The sequence below is a fragment of the Ambystoma mexicanum genome, chromosome 2p (assembly GCF_040938575.1).
Source record: "Ambystoma mexicanum isolate Mex_15411 chromosome 2p, UKY_AmexF1_1, whole genome shotgun sequence".
Lineage (NCBI taxonomy): Eukaryota > Metazoa > Chordata > Amphibia > Caudata > Ambystomatidae > Ambystoma > Ambystoma mexicanum.
In genome coordinates this window covers 521,566,502-521,583,893 of record NC_090923.1, presented here as the reverse complement: position 1 = coordinate 521,583,893, position 17,392 = coordinate 521,566,502, and the positions used below count along the sequence as shown (strand labels likewise).

The window sequence follows — 17,392 nt, the reverse complement described above, 5'->3', positions numbered from 1 at the left end:
TCTCAATAGTCCAAATTCCCATGTAAATGATTCACAACCTGTGAAATGGCCCTCTGGAAGACAGCCGCTACTGACGCCAATCCGAAGGGCATCCTCTGATCACTGTACATTCCGAATGGGGTCATTAATGCGGTCAAAACCCTGCAGTCGTCTCTCAGCCTTAGGTGGTGGTATGCACTGGAGCAATCCAGGGCTGTAAATACATCTGTGCCTCGAATACAAAACTCAGAATCTCAACTATAAATGGCAATGGAAAAAGAGCACCTTTATTGTAAAGTTCCTCAGGTCAGAACAGATCCTCAATTCCCCCCCCCCCCCAAACAAACCCACTATGGGGCTGACCAATTGAGATTACTTGATCCTCTCCATCACCTCCTCCAACCCGTTCCATTCCTCTTCCACCTTGTCTACCAGTGCAAATGGTACCGGCTATCAGTCTTCTGAACAACCAGAATCGCATTGGGTTTCAATACAATCCTGTGGGAGTATCCCTCGAGTAAACCGAAACCAGGTTGGAACACCTCTGCACCCTCACCAGTGCCACACCGATCACAAACTTCAATTTCGCCATCTACATACAGGTCTCGGTTGACCTTGCATGGGTCGAATCTTATTTGTAAGACCACCTGGTCTCTACAACCAAAAACATTCACTCCCTTTTTAGCGATGTAGATATTTACTTTACCAACCTGCCCTTAAAAGTGACCAAGATCTTTATCCAACCAATAATGTCAATCCTCGACCCCTAAAATCCTCCAGAGTTCCTTATGTCTGGTTCACAGAATTTTGCTTTCTGACCCGGCCCTTTCAATTCTTCCCATTTGCTCTTCTTGATGATGGTATAGGGTGAGCAGCTCTCCACCATAACTTTATCTTCCAGCTCTTCGTCATTATCTTGCAACTCAGGCATTTCAAAGTTTGTCTGCACGTCTCTCCTCCGGATTGTTGAACCACCACCACCCCCTCAGAGACTGACTCTTCCTGTACCACCAAAACTCTTTTCGTTTAGCTGCAAACTGTTGCGAAATGTCCTCATTTTACGAGGCACACACCTGTACTATCGCAGGGCAATTTCTGGCGTTCACATAGTGGCCTATTCTGCCACACCTGAAACACTTATCCTGGTCACTAGCTTCATTTTTGGAAGACCCTTTTTTTCAGAAATGTCTTTTGGTCCCTCTAATCACGTTTTCTAGTTTTCTGTTGTCTCTTCTCTCCTTGTTCTTCAACTTTATGTGTGACTTTGACTCCTTCTTTATCATGCTGACACGCGTTTGTCCTGCATCTTCCCCTTCTTTGCTGTTCTCAGTCTGAATTTGTTTTGCTTCTTTCTTCTTGAGTTATTTCTTTCAAAACACACCTGTGTGTACTCTATATTCTTCAAAATAGCTATCGCTTCCTGAAATGATGGGTCACCATGCATCCAGAGCGGTTACTGGAATCTCTCTACTATTTGATCCCTGATCAGTTCATCAGTCGTTATGCCAGCTCCAAATCGACATGTCAGCGTTAATTTGTTGGAGGGATGACAAATATTCTTTCCTTCTCTTTCTGAATCCTAGTGTAAAGGTTAAATCTGTTAATTTATAATTTTAGTCTCTGGTGCATAGTATTTGTCCAACTGTCTGATGGTCCCCTCATGTGCATCCAAATCACTGGCTTCAATATCTGGCAGTGCAGACAGTTCCCTTTATTTGTGTTGCCCTTCCTGTCCAAGGGCATGTAGGAGAAGCAATCTCCTCTTGTCCGCAGTCAACAGTCGGACCATTGGATGGGCGGTTTGCAGGGATTGTTGAGAAAATACTCTGGTGGGTGGAATGTAACGTATTGCCTAAAGAGGCACTAGCAACTTTAGTAACAAACCCGTCAGTGACCACCGAGTAAACAACAGTACTAGTCCAACTCCACAATTGAATGCAAAAATGTACTCTTTGTTAGGGACACTTCTCATAAATGTGCCAATTCCCTCCACTGAGTCGCCCAGCAACTTTGCTGGATTTTGAGAACTTGTTTTTTTTAACCTGGAGAGAGCAAGACTTTTTCACCCACTCTCTCGTGTATTTTAGTGCAATTCATGAGTTTTGTGTTTCTTTTGGTTGTGGAGTAAGACAAAGTCCATAGGCATCTTTTACATTGTGTCACAAAGCACCTTATGTGCAGTGTCACAGGGAAGTCTTTCAGATTTCCCAAAGGTTTAAATACCTTTTCTGGGATAAACTACTGTTTCCCAGAGCAGTAAAGTGAAATTGACTTACTTACATTTGTAACTTTCTAGACCCAGCACACACTATCTTACAATAGGGTGTTGGGGGGGGTGGGAGGGGGTGAGGGCAGAAGTTACCTAGTATCCAATTTTGTCTAGCTTCTCATGTAACATTTTGAGGTTACCCTTTCTTCACCAAGTGGTTTCATTTGAACTACCGTGGTGTTCATTTACCGCGTGCGGCATTCGCAGTTGCAGTAAAGCACCCAAGGGTGCAATTTTTGTCAAAAGTCCCCCGGTCGTCTTTTTTCGCCATTTCTTTGTGGAATGGTCCTTCTTGAGATTTACTCTGCGCGCCAAACTAGGTTTGGGATCACGAGTGAATCCAGCCTCTGGCTCCAGGGTGTCTGGGGTGGTCAGGAAGTGAGGGAGGTGCACAAAACTCTCTGTGCTTAGTCACCTAGGAGACCCAAATGCACTCTGTAGTGATTGGCTGGGTGACTGTCCGGCAGGGACAGCCACCCTGCTGGGTGACTGACAGCTAGGCTGGAATGAATGGGAGAGAACTGAATAAAAGGCAAGGCTTTTGGTTGGAAGGCAGAGTCGACCACTGGACGAAGGAACCGAAGAAGAACTTGAAGATGACGCCTGCTGCAACTCCTGGACCATTGGTTTGCCCTGTGAAGCCCTGCTGCAGTGCTGAAACTCCAAATTCGTATCAACAGAGAAGCCCCTGCAAGGACGACTTCTCCCTTTGAGTCGGTGGGACCAATCGACTCTAAAGTAAGCCACCTGGACATCCTTCTCGGAGCTGGTTGAATTTACACAGAGTTGCTGCTGGAAACCGTATAGCCAGGGAGAGGAACAACAGATTGTATGCATTGATTTTAAGCTGACGTAGAGTTCCAGGAAGATCCTCCAGACTCCCAGGAAGCAGGACTGACCGAGGCTGGGCCCACTCAACAGAGTGCAGAACCCCAGAAGCAAGGAAAGCCCATCTCGACAGCCAGGAACTGCAGTGTTGCTATTTGCGGTAGACGCGAGGAGGAGCTGAAACACTGAACAGCAACTGATTTGAAGATTGACGGTTGCAGGCGGTGACCGTCCCATTGCAGTGCAGGAGTCTCCAGAAGTCCTCCCTCTTGTCCCCACGACTGAGGCCCAGGAACCGTGAGATCTGCAGAGCTGCTCAGGAACAGAAGTCATCTGCTGCACTTTTTCCTTCAATACAAAAGGTACTGTAAAACGTCTGAGAGAACCTACCTCTTGCTGTAGAGTTGCTTGCATCTTCTACCCCTCACAAGTCGAACGGCTTGTGGCCCTACATTTGATTCTTCTTTTCTTCAAAGACTTCTAAAACATTGTGCAAAGACTTTTCTACTTACCTACCAGAGGTGCTTCATCCTATATAAGACTTTTGCCCATTAACTTTGGCTTAGTCTATTATACTGAATGACTCTGCTTAGGGGATCCAAAAGTATTTGCCTGCTTAAGAGTATTTGTGGTCTTTTGTTTGTTCCAATAATTTTTTCCTTTTACTTTTACTAACTTCTAACAGTATTCTAAATGCAAACAGTAAGATATTAATGTCGCCAGCACCCTAGCTATTGAAGTCACCTGGGGGTGTAGGTTGCGTCTGTGGGTCGTCCCAAAAGGGTCTTTACTGATTTAGAAACTAAGAGTGCTGTAGTATAGAAGTATATTTGTGTGTTGCTTTTTATATTGCTCCCTTCTGAAGAAGGCTTTTTCTAACTGACCGATAAATTAATAATTGTTTATTCAAGAAACCTGAGAAGAGGAATGATGAAGAACAATCTCTGTGTAGAATCCAGTGAAAACAAAAGGGCTATCCGAACTCCATCCCCAGGACCTTTACGCGTATCCTCACCGGTACCTTCTTAGTACCCGCACGTTTTAGACCTTTTCTCTAATCTCCAACGGACATTGCAATCTTGTGCGTGTGAGCCTCCCATGCTTGCCCCCAAACCGCCTCCCAATTTCTCCTTATGGGGACACAGCGCACCTGGAGCTTGTGGCTGGATGGTGTCCGAACCACAATGGGGGCCGCTGTGATGCCTGCAGTGGTTCCGGAACACTGGGGATCCTCGTTGCAAAATTGTGGTATCCTGCCCATGCCGTGAAGAAACAGGATCAAAATGGAAGGTAAATTCAAACATTTATTTTCAATATAATACCAGCGGTCTTCAGTGCCTCCTCCCTCTAACGGTGCAGTTCACTCACCCATCACTGCCCTCTACATTCTCATTCATGTCACACACACTCCACATTCCAAAAATATTACAATGGGCTCTGAAGATACTACACAAGCCAAACCATGTGTAACTGTTTTGTCTATGGTAATTCATGAAAAATGAGTTAAAAGGCCAAATAAACAACCAGGTGTGTTTTTTTTATTATTGTAACACAACCTACACAGTTCTTTGGGAGGAACAATTGCAGAACGAGGAAGTCACATTAATGACAAAAGAGACAAATAAGCATGCCGCATGGGGGAGATGATGGCCCGTCTGTCCCTCAAGAAGAACACCCTAACCCTAGCAGGGGTGCCTAGTGTTTTCACTTTGGATATCCTTACCACTTGCATTATAGACAACAAGCATGCACTAACAAATGGATAGTTATACTTGCTCACTGGTTTGCTGGTCAAACTAAGGCCTGGCCACGTCCAGGCAGCTCCTACCTGAGACATGCTGGAACCTGTATTGATAACACCTTTAAGTCTCAAGTCCTGAAGAAGATGGTCTAAAACTGTTAGCACCATCAAAGCCGGTCGACCTCATGTTAGGGTTATGGTGTTCTACATAACTCTCTGAGATATCCCCATGAGTTAGAGGGGACACTCTCTGTGCCAAAAATAGTTTTCCTCACGCAGAGTGAGCTTTTTACAACTATCCCATGCAGTGTTGGGATTAGTTCTTCCTTTTTAATCGCTTGTCGTTTCACCAAGTTCTGCGTTCCACACACAAACCACCGACATTTGTTGAAGTGGAAGCCTTAGGGTGAATAAATATAGTATTGAAATTCCCATGGCCCCACCTATCATATGTTCAGCTTGACAGCTGTTCGATCGCAAGATATAATTACATGCAGTGCTCCAGATAAGATTTTGAGGTGGGAGTATTTTACTCCCTATTTTTAAACTTTGAGAGTAAATGTGATTTTAAGAGAGTAAAAATGACTTTTCTTCTTTGCAAGAGAGTAAAATGCATGTGACATCCAGCCGACGTGTGCAAAAACTATAGTGTAAAAATGATCTGCCTCTGCATGATTATGCATATAGCACCGGAACTCTGAAAAATACAATTGTGCAATACTGGTTTGCTTTCACAGAAAAAAAAGCATAATTTGCACCAAAATATTAATTCTCAATTGTAACTTCTTTTCCATCTTATTAATTATACAATCCTAAAATTCTAGGAAAATATGCACGGTGCTTCTGAAGCTGAATAGAAAGAATATAAGAACACAGGGAACTTTTTTGGAAGAATCACTCTTGGACCTCCGCGACTTGAGCTCTAATCACCATTTAGGTGGTGTCGCAATGGTGCGTGCAGGAAGACCGGAGACACTGAGTTCCCCCACTCCGATTGTAACAATAATCAAAGAAGCTGCACGCATCTTTTTACTGCGCCACAATAAGATTTGAAAGAGTGATTCTTCCAAAAAAGTTCCCTGTGTTCTTATATTTTCAGTTATCGGAAAAGTCAGAGAGAAAAAAAGAGAAAAGAAAAAAAGAAAAAAGAAACATAATGGCGGAATATTATATGGCGGAATATTTAGAAAATCGAGATGAGGAAGCTAGCAACCTGTTCACACCGAAAGGGAACAATGCCCATTCATTTGGGACGAGTACACCAAAACGGGAGGATTTGAGATACAAATTTGGTGGTCAGTCAAAAGACCGAAAAAAAATCTCCAATTACAATAATTTCGAAAAAAAATATCGAAAAAAAAGTCGAATTTTTTATTTAATTATATGCTTTTTTGGGGCCAGGTAAGTAAAAAAAGGGGTAAAATAAAAAAAAATGAAAAAAGAGGGGTTGTGGGGAACCCCCCCCATTTCGAACAAAAAACGTCATTAAAAAAAATTCGACTTTTTTTTTCCAACCTTTTTCATTTCGAGATTTTTTTTTTCGGGATTCGTTTTTTCGGTTTTATGACCATAAACCTACAAATTTATTAAGTTGGAAAGAGTGTCACGGAAAGAGATTGACAAATCAAACAAAGGGCTATAAATAAATCATTTTTTCATTTTGCCAACAAGTTCAAGTCTTTCAAATCTAATTGTGGCGCAGTAAACAGATGTGTGCAGCTTCTTTGATTATTGTTACAATCGGAGTGGGGGAACTCAGTGTCTCCGGTCTTCCTGCACGCACCATTGCGACACCACCTAAATGGTGATTAGAGCTCAAGTCGCGGAGGTCCAAGAGTGATTCTTCCAAAAAAGTTCCCTGTGTTCTTATATTTTCAGTTATCACTCACCACGCAGACTACGGAAAAGTCAGAGAGAAAAAAGAGAAAAGGAAAAAAGAAACATAATGGCGGAATATTTAGAAAATCGAGATGAGGAAGCTAGCAACCTGTTCAAACCGAAAGGGAACAATGCCCATTCATTTGGGACGAGTACACCAAAACGGGAGGATTTGAGATTTTATTAAGTTGGAAAGAGTGTCACGGAAAGAGATTGACAAATCAAACAAAGGGCTATCAATAAATCATTTTACATTTTGGCAACAAGTTCAAGTCTTTCAAATCTTATTGTGGCGCAGTAAACAGATGCGTGCAGCTTCTTTGATTACTGAATAGAAAGAAACCATTCCTTTTATCACAGTGAGCAGTTTTTTTTTTAAAGGCTTCAGAGAAATACTTTCTGTTTCAGAGGTGGCTTTCAATTACATCTATGTAGATAAAAATCAAAAGAAGCCTTCTGGGTTCTGTCAAGTAACCTGACCTTTGCACTGCCTTCTGCTCTAAACCTGTGTGTAAATGTACGCAGGAAAATAATAAAGCTGTTGTATTTACAAGATTTTCATGTGTAAAAAGGACTAGTATGCACCTTATCTGGAGGCCTGATTACATGACTTGCTGTTGATTTTCCGTATGGTGGTCTCACGCTGGATATAGTTGACCTTTCTGTTTGAAACTACAATAACTGCTGTGAACCTTGCCCACACAATTGATAAGACCTAGGGACACCCTTCCATCTATCCTTTTTTAGATAGGCGGCGCACAACATGCCATCTAGGGAGAGGCACCCCCGCTAGGGTCAGGGTGTTCTTCTTGAGGGACAGACAGGCCATTGTCTCCCCCATGTGGCATGCTTACTTCTCTCTTGTCATTTATGTGACTTCCTCGTTCTGCACTTGTTACTCCCAAAGAACCGTGTGGGTTGTGTTACGATAACTGTCATGTTATGGTTAGGGAAGCTAGATATCTTTCCTATTTTCTTATTGAGACAATGCCCGTTATTTTGTGCTGTTCGCGCAACTCATTGAGTTGTGAGTCCTGATTGACTATTTAGAAAAGAGGGTGCATTCCCCCTTCTTTTTGTCATTTGTTTTGGCAACTACAAGCGAAGTATGTTTCCCAGCATCAGCACATAAACAAAATACACTCGCCCATCCCTTTGTCCGCCCACCCCTTTTCCCACCTTCCCACTCTGCCCCCCAGCCGTCTCACCATACTAAGATGGCAGAAGGACATTACCTAACTTTTGTAGAGGAATTGGTCGATGCGATATTGGCTAATCCGTCTCTGCTAGGGATGGACCTTACTCAGAACATACTGATAAATGGAACGATAGACATCTTGAAAAAGAAAATCATACGCTCTGAATTCCATGGAGCCCTAATGACGGAATACCTGAGGCCCCATGCCGGCACCCAATGACCTCATCATACATATCGAGCCACAGATTTTTTTTAGACAACTTTATAGCAAAAACAAATGTACCAGAGATTGGTTGGTGTTGATTATTAATACGGCAAAGCCAATAACCGACAAACTTGTAGCAGAACTGCTACAGAAAAGTGACCTACTACAGACAAAAATAGCAGCAAACATCTACGCAGCTAATTTGGCCAACATTGAGACATCCTTAAAAGAACTTAAGGACACCAACTTGAACATAAAAATCACTAAACTCAAGAAGGATTTGCAAGCCTTTACACACGTTAAAATGTATCCATATGCGACCAACGATTACTTCACAGATGAAGCCAGACAAGTGAGAAGAGACGCTGCCCAAATCAGTTTTCAAAATACTCAGAGAGGCTCCAACCAATCCTGGTCGAAATTCAAGCAGCTGCTCTGGCAGCTATGGACGTCCAATTCATGGGCCCAGTCCAGAACAAGAACACTGCGGTTCCTTTTTTACGACCACGGGCAAGAGGGCAGAGAAGGACCAGATGGCAGACCCCACAACAACTCTGTGGTCACCTGCAGCAGGGGATTAGGGACAATACTAATACCACCTCCACTCCCTCCCTTATTGTAAATCAGTCAAACTACAGCTTGACCCAATACGAAATAGACATTTTACAAAATGGTCTCATTCATACCCACAGCCAGATACGACCCCTTCCAGACAAGGGTGGAGTGCACACAACTTTTACGAAAGATCTGCGCCAAGCAATTTTTTGCTGAAAGAGACTATGACCAACATGATATCACAGGATTACGCCCCCCATCTCAGTTTTGCACACCCTCCTGCTACAATACAGCTGAATCCATTACTTTTGAAGAGGCCATTTTCAAAAGAATCACAGAATTTGAATCCAATATCCCCTTTATCCACAACAATTACAGCAAAGACCAACTACAAGCCTTGTCAGATTTGGCTGCAAATACCCTGATCACAATAAAACCAGCTGATAAGGGTGTGGCAACTGTCATTCAAAACACTGAAGACTAGAACAACATGGTCAAAACTCTCATGTGTGACCATTCAAGCTATCGCATACTCGATACGGATTTTACGTCCAGCTTACAGGCACAGGTCTCTCCAATAATTGAAGAGGCGGAAGCAGAAGGCTACATAAGCTCAAAGGAAGCAGCGTTTTTGATGCCTACACACCCAAGAGCTCCAGCGATGTATGCACTCCCTAAGATTCACAAAGCGCTCATTCCCAACTCTGGCAGGCCAATTGTTTCGGGCATTAATTCCATTTTAGAGCCTTTATCCCAGTACGTAGATTATTTCATCAAGAATTAAAGTCCCAAAATGCGTTAATTTATAAAAGACTCTACAGCCATGTTGGTTTTACTTGATTCACTTCCTTTTGACCCTGCATTGAATTGGTTGGTGAATATTGACATTGAATCTCTGTATAACAGAATCCCTCAGCACAACACCTTGGCCATGCTACAGCTCCTGCTAGACACTGACATTAATCTCCATGGAGTTCCGTCTTCCTTCATATATTCTTTGGCTGAGATCACACTGACTCATAATGTCAGTGTTTTTAACAGCGACTATTATCAACAAATATCCGCGACGGCTATGGGGGCCACTTTTGCCCAAGTTTGGCAAACCTATATGTAGATTTGATTTTTTTGAGCGCACACATCTATCCAAATACAGCTTCTGGTATGGCGCCGATATATCGATATTTTCATAGGGACCAAAGATGAATTGCACTCTTTTCATGAGTGGTTAAACCAGCGGAAGCCACATTTACAATTCACTACGGAAATGGACAAGAATAAAGCCCACTTCCTTGATTAAGTCATCTCCACAGACGATGCAGGCCTCACCTCCAGGGTATACAAGAAATCTACTGACAGGAATTCTCTCCTATGTTACTCAAGCTATCATCTGCAGGCACTTAAGGATAACTTACCCTTCGGTCAGTTTCTCAGATAGCGCAGCCTATGCAGCAAGACTACTGATTACACAATGGACTCCAAGGCTCTCAAAAAACAGCTAAGCCAAATTGTTAATCAAACATGTGAAAAGGCCAGTAACATTCCCCGTGCATGCACATTGGAACAACAAAAAACAGATCAATGACCCAGCTCTCACAGCTGTATTCAGCTATTCCCCCCTTTTCAATAAAATCAAAAAGGAAGTTAAAAAAAATGGTGGCCCATTTTGAATACTGGAGCCACCGAAATACTGCTTCCCCTCAAAAGAAGACGCAATATTAGAGATACACTGGTCAATACTGTACCCACCATTCTTGTCGGTCCGCCCTCCAATCAGTCAACCCTATGGAACACAGCTCCAGCCACTGGCCACTCTCCAGGTGGCCAATGCTCCATGTTTACACAGACCACACGCACTACCACAGTGGACATTGGATGGAAAACCCCATGGATCCAAAAACATTTCACCAACTGCAACACCAAAGGTGTCATCTACATGATAACGTGTTCCTGTAATTTTAAATTTGAGATACATAGGGATGACTCTGCAAGAGGTTAAAAAGCGCATGATAGAACACTGCTCGTGTATTGGAACTGGCAAAGTTACAGCACCACTGGTTTCACACTTTCTGGCCGAGGGTCACACTACAGACAACTTCAGGTGGACTGTCCTTGAGAAGATCAAACCCCCGATACGCAGTGGTAATTTCCGCGAAATTCTGTTCAGACAAGAACAGAGGTGGATTTTTCGACTCAACATGTGTCATCAGGGGCTGAATGAAGCCATACAATGGCAGGAATTAGCAGTCATCTTCCGCTAGCCTAGCATCCCTTGTCCTGTTTAGACTAATTTTGTGACAGATCCATTCATGAGCCCCCACACATCTTTCTGATACCCAGGCCCCACTGTGTTTTGGTTTTCACACACAGGGTCACGGTTACACACTCGCAGGCACATCTCTAAAATGTATTCCATGAGTGCCGTCATATGCATGATTGACATCATGGTCATTCTATGCTTAGTCATGTAGCCTGTCCCGAGCGAGCATATGCTCCGTTTTTCCCATTGTGGCCACTCGGGACCTTTTTCAGGCCAATTTCGCGACCATCTGGCTTCCCTAGGATCCTCCGGCAGGACAGCCAAGCTGCTATTACATCGCTTAGCAACAAGCACCAATAACATGATGCGCATCATCATCCAGCCCTCTGTGACACACACAGAAGCATCATGTCCGTGTAGAGCCTTAATCCAATCAGATTCTGCCACACAAGTCCTACATCCATCCTAGCCAACGAGACACATTTCAGGGTGGCTTTTTCCACATGCAGGATCCAATTGGATAAGTGCACCCACTAGGATCACGCCCTAAGCCATGCCTCCTATGCCTCACGGAGGAGCGAGACGTTCAAGAACGCATTCATAATCCATTCCTCCCTCGCATTCCAGCCGCAGCACCCGTCGTCGAGGATCTGCTCCTCTTTCCTGCTGAGGTAAGCACGCTTGGTGCCGCAAGCCTCCCTTTCTTGCCAGATTACATTTGTAAATAGGACATCAGCAACGGAACGCTGCTTAGATCAGTCCTTTTTGTTAAGGTGAGATAACAAATGAGGTCGCCCCTCATTCTGTCCCAAACCACAGGATCACCAAGTAGCCTGTTTATCTGCCACCACTACCACACCTGCATGCCTGGTAGTGCAACTAAGCACTCAGTTTTCGATTACACAGCACTTCCCTTCCACTACCCCCTCCTCCCCCAGCACCCCTTGGGATATTATACACACGCTCAGCCACATAATTAGCAGCGGCACATTCTTATGCCCACTAGTGTTTTCACTTTGGGTATCCTTACCACTTGCATTATAGACAACGAGCATGCACTAACAAATGGATAGTTATACTTGCTCACTGGATTACTGGTCAAACTAAGGCCTGGTCCTCTTTTTTGTGTCTTTTGTGTTCCCACAGGGGACGGAGCAACACGTCCAGCAGCTCCTAACTGAGACATGCTGAAACCTGTATTGATAACTGCATCAAGTCCTGAAGAAGATGGTCTAAAATTGTTGGCACCATAGAAACCGGTCAACCTCATGTTAGAGTTATGATGTTCTACATAACCCACTGAAATATCCCCATGAGTTAGAGGGGACACTCATTGTGCTAAAAATAGTTTTCCTCGCACAGAGTGAGCTTTTTACAACTATCCCATGCAGAGTTGGGATTAGCTATTCCTTTTTAATTGTTTGTTGTGTGGGATGTTTTTACCCATGCATCCAAGCCCTACCATAAAACTGTCCAGTACTGGCATGGAAAACATCATGATGGCCAGAACTCCCCAGAGAGTGCACAGGGAAAACATGAAGAATAGGCTGCCACCCATTTTTGCCTATGTTATGAACACAGGAGGGCACTGCCTAAAACCACCATTGGGCTACACACAAAGTAGCCTGAAACCAATGGGAATAGCAATGCTGATTGCCAAAAAAGCAACTCAGAACTGTGGGGAATTCATTTTCTTAATCCCAAAAATGGTTGCATTACCAGTACTCACCACTATCAGAAAGCCGGCGTTTTAAAACCACCAGCCTTTTGTGTAAAACTGCACAAATGAAACAAAACCAGACCAAGGAAAGACTTGCTAAGAGGTGGATACAATGTAAAACTATATTCTGAAATGACTTTAAGGAAGTAATTATTTAATGTATATGTAAAAATTGTAAGTGATTTAAACTGGGAACAAAAAGTGACATTTAGCTGAAACCTGGCTTAGTGAAACTGGATTCTGCCTGACAACTACCCCCGACAGGAGAAACCTGTTCAGCCACTCTTCCCAGGCCTAGCTGCATCCTGCTGCCCCTGGCCAAAAGGAGTTGTCACCTCTCTGATTAGATTAGGGGTGGAGCAGCTGGGGACTACAGGGAGTTGAACAAAGGCCTGTCCTGGACTCAGGCACATGTTATATTGGGGGCGTCGTAAAAGTGGCTTCCTCTTAGGGGAAACTGGGAGGGGCAGTGCCTCTGCTAGCAGCTGAGCTTGGGGGAAGTGGATAAACCAGTTATTCCACCCTGTGATGTGGGAAGCCACACCCCTTTTTGACCAGAACATAATTTTAAAAAGATAGATAACTCATAGTGCGGACTTGTCAGAATTATAAGTAATATTATTTTTGTGATTTTTCTGTGAACATTTTAAGAGGTGTTAGGACCCTGTGGTGTATTCTGGGGGGTTGCTAGCGGAAAATAGGGTCTCACTCCAAATGTATGCATGTTAAAAATCTGACACTTTATCATCTGTAACCCATATCCCTGGTGCACATTTGTGTAAAATCTGGAAAGGTTTAGAGGTCGTTATCTGGATGAAAAGGGGAGAATTCTGTCATCAGTGGACACAACATCGTACAAAGACAGGGATCGGATGGTTTGGTGCTACAGAAAATATGTTAACTGGACCTATAATATTAGAAAAATGGTGCATAGATAAATATGTATTTGGGTCAGAAATAGATTTGTGTGCAATCTGACAAGGGGAGGTTCCTCTGACCATAAAACCTACATCATCACTCTGACTCACATTTCCTTCCCCCAATCATGGGAGAGGGGAGAATTGGGCCAATGACAAGTAGAGAGGGGCAGGCTTAGCTAGGCCCAGGCACACACCCATTTTCAAAACACATAAAAAGAGACTGCTGGGACAGGTAGAGACATTCAATTCAATTTGCTGCGGAGCACGCTGACCGACGACTTCAAATCCATCAATCTCCAAAGACCAGAACTTTACTTCAGAACTTAAAGCAAGGGCATAAACCCACAAACTGAGAACTCTTCTCAGCAGGCCTGAGCATCCTTAAAATCATTTGCAAACTATTCCACAACGGGCGAGCTGTTTGAATTCTTTTGCCAAGAACAATTGCCAGAGACCAGACGAGAGATCCAGAGTGACCCAGACCGCTGTGAGCGGAACCAGAGAACTGACCCAGATCACTGTGAAGTGCCGAGACCAAAACCGGAGTCCAGTCCAAAACCTGACCAGATCCGTGGCGAGGCCTATTTCAAATTTATATTGTGAGTACCTAGCAGAACTGTGCAGAACCAATCTCTTAGTTAAAATAATCTAATCCAAACTATTTTAACCTAAGTAGAACAGCCTCTTAGAAATCGTGTCATCTGTCATTTGTAAAGTTGCAAGCTGTCACCTGTCATTTTGAGTTTTACTTTAAATCCGAAAATCTACCTTCATTAAATCGTCTGTATCTCTGGAACCGTTTGTGCTAGGAACGTGGTTTAACTTTCCTCTGAAAGCTTAGAATCTAAGCTTTCCAACAAGCCTAGACTTCCTACTCCTTATACTTTTTCCGCACTCACGATTCACGCACTCGCAAATTTTGCCGCGATTTGGCCCGATTTCTTTACCTGTAAAAAGGTAGCAGCTTTTTGCTTTCCTTTGCTAAAAATTTGTTTGCCTCTTAATACCCATCCCTGAATCATTGCTAAAGTTAGCCTGAGCTCATCCAAAGTATCTCTCACTCACCCTGAACCTCCTAAAGGGAATTAAAAGCATTTTCAGCATATTTCTCACTTCACTGCCACCACATTCAAAGCACTTGGGCCTGTGTTTTAAAACTCATACCTGTTTTCTCTAAGCTTGCTGGGGGAGGGGGGAGACTGAATTTCGTATTGTATTTGATTGCATTCCTGAGAACTGTGTGCTCCTCTTTCCATCTCCTTCCATTTATTACATTGCATAGGGGAGGGGGGTGAATTGCCAGAGAAAAAGTGATTATCTTATCTTTTGCTAAAATCATATCAAGTATTTCTGTACTGCGTTTTATTCCTCATTGCTTTTCCCCTGAAACCATAAAAGTATTTTTGCTACTTTATCCATCCTACACAAACTCCTCATTGATTATAAAGAAGTGTGCTAGTGTCAGATTACCCATTGTTGATTAACATTATATTTATAAGGGCAATATCGATTATTAATTTATTATAAAAGCGTGATCTATATTTTGTTTCATTTCTCAAATAAACCTTTTAAACTTGCAAAACAGAACTACCTCTTGGCTCAGTGGGGTCAGGGGGATTCTAAGAGAGGGGTGTTAAATAGGGGTAGTCATCCAGAACTGGACATAAAGATATATCAATAAGGGTTTCCATTCAGTATCCCAGACTAGGCATTGACTTAGCTGTAGTGTTGAATCAAATCCTCTTACAGTTGGTTCACCAAGTCCTGTGTTCCACACACAAACCGACATTTGTTGATGTGGCAGCCTTAGGGTGAATATAGTATTGAAATTTCCATGGCCCCACCAATCAGATGTTCACCTTGACAGCTGTTCGATCGCAAGATATAATTACGTGACTTGCTGTTGATTTTCCGTATGGTGGTCTCACGCTGGATATAGTTGCCCTTTCTGCTTGAAACTACAATAACTGCTGTGTACCTTGCCCACACAATTAATAAGACCTAGGGACACCCTTCCATCCATCCTCTTTTAGATAGGCAGTGCACCACACGCCATTTATGGAGAGACACCCCCGCTAGGGTCAGGGTGTTCTTCTTGAGGGACAGACAGGCCATTGTCTCCCCCATGTGGCATGCTTACTTGTCTCTTTTGTCCTTTATGTGAGTTCCTCGTTCTGCACTTGTTACTCGGAAAGAACCATGTAGGTTGTGTTTTCGATAACTCATGTTACGGTTAGGGAAGCTAGTTATCTTTCTTTTTTTTCTTATTGAAACAATGCCGTTATTTTGTGTTTTTTTATTTTTATTCCACTACACCACCTATGCCATTAATAGTCAATGTAGATTAATTTGATGAAGCTGCAGTCACAATATATGCAGGCTATGAAATGGATTTACAGTCCAGAAAACCCTTGCATGAGGTTGCCACGGACTCTGTAAAACATTTTCATGAGTTGAGACCAGAGTACATATGTGCATTGATTGCGACTGCCCCATGCAAATTTGCATGCACTGCATTCACACACACGCCCAGACACACTCTAACAGTACCATACAAACCACTCAAAACTGCTGACACGCACTGCATGCTTTATACTGAACGAAGCACACTACAAAACAATAAACAACTCAAAAATAAACGCACCTTGTATCTTCTGCCTAAACCTGCAGTGATGTCAAGTATGCAACTCTTATATTTGCACACATCCTTCATATACCCCTCCTCAACTGTGTTTAGGAGCAACGCACTCTTAGTACCTTTGCATAGAGATGTTGGATGTCCTCAGGGACGCTCACTAGCACGTGGTTGTTGACGATCTTTCCCTGGCAAAGCCTGAACTCCTCCCCATCTTGGGAGAGAGGGATGGGGAATGGTGTCTCGTAACACTCATACACGCTCCTCTTCCTCCTAGGAGCTTGGAACACCGCTTCGCACATCTTTTCACCTCTGCCGTACAACCAGCCAGACTCGAGTGAAGCACTATTTCAGCCCCGCCCGCTCGCCGTCCAATACAGCGTAGATGAGCTCTACGACGCCCTCTGCAGATTTTAGTCTCCGTCTCAGTGCACATTAAAGTCTAAACATGCATACAGCGCAATCTCTTCTCTTGCTTTTTGCTTTCAGCCCCGAGAGCTTCGACTTTTTGCCTCAACGGCGCCCCGAGGGCAGCAGGGCTCCCGGCCGGCTCCTATTGGTCCAGCGAGCGTCCATTCCCATTGGCTCTTGCTCAGGGATCCGGCCTGGAAGTGACGAAGCCTGAGGGTGGGTGCAAAGGGCCTTAACTGACAGATTTCCAGGCGGGAAATTCAAGCCCGAGACTTTCGCTGGCATTTGGCTTCGTTTCGGCAATTGAGTAGGGTGCACAGACGTCCCGATGGAAACGGACTTCTGACCCCACACCCCAGAGACTTTAAATGAAAATCGTAATTACCCTGTCAAGTAGGCTTAAAGCCACAACTTTTCTGTTTGTAGACTCATGTATTTACTGATTACGGACCGACAATGGTAATAATCAAACACAGAGAAGCATATTTATAATGATGAAAGCCTTTCTTTTTACGATGTTTACTATACTGTCACAGCCGAGTCACATGCACTTACTGATTGCGTATGAGACTGGTTAAGAAAGAAACATTGCAATGGCGGGCGCCGCCCCTTAGTGGGGGTTGCCCAGCCGACCTCCTACCCCCACTCCTCATACGGGTCAAGGGGGGCAGGGATGGGGGGGACACGAGAACCCGCCCCCGGAAGCGGACGAGAGCCCGCGAAATGGGGGTGGGGGGCGGGCAGGAAGCCGAGGGAGGGACCGCCCCCCATAAAGGGACAGGTTACAAGCACCGAC

At 43.9% G+C, this 17,392-nt stretch overlaps 1 protein-coding gene across 4 annotated transcripts in view; it reads right to left on the bottom strand.

The window, feature by feature from the left end:
• TSEN2 (tRNA splicing endonuclease subunit 2) overlaps positions 1-16,855 on the bottom strand; it is a 270,669-nt gene extending 253,814 nt beyond the window's left edge. Inside the window, exon 1 of one of the 4 annotated variants that reach the window (XM_069643934.1) lies at positions 16,308-16,855. In XM_069643934.1, the coding sequence (XP_069500035.1) occupies positions 16,308-16,487 (180 nt within the window). In that variant the 5' untranslated portion in view covers positions 16,488-16,855. The other 3 variants (XM_069643933.1, XM_069643935.1, XM_069643936.1) reach the window with 3 other exon arrangements.
• Between the last annotated feature and the right edge of the window lie 537 nt (positions 16,856-17,392).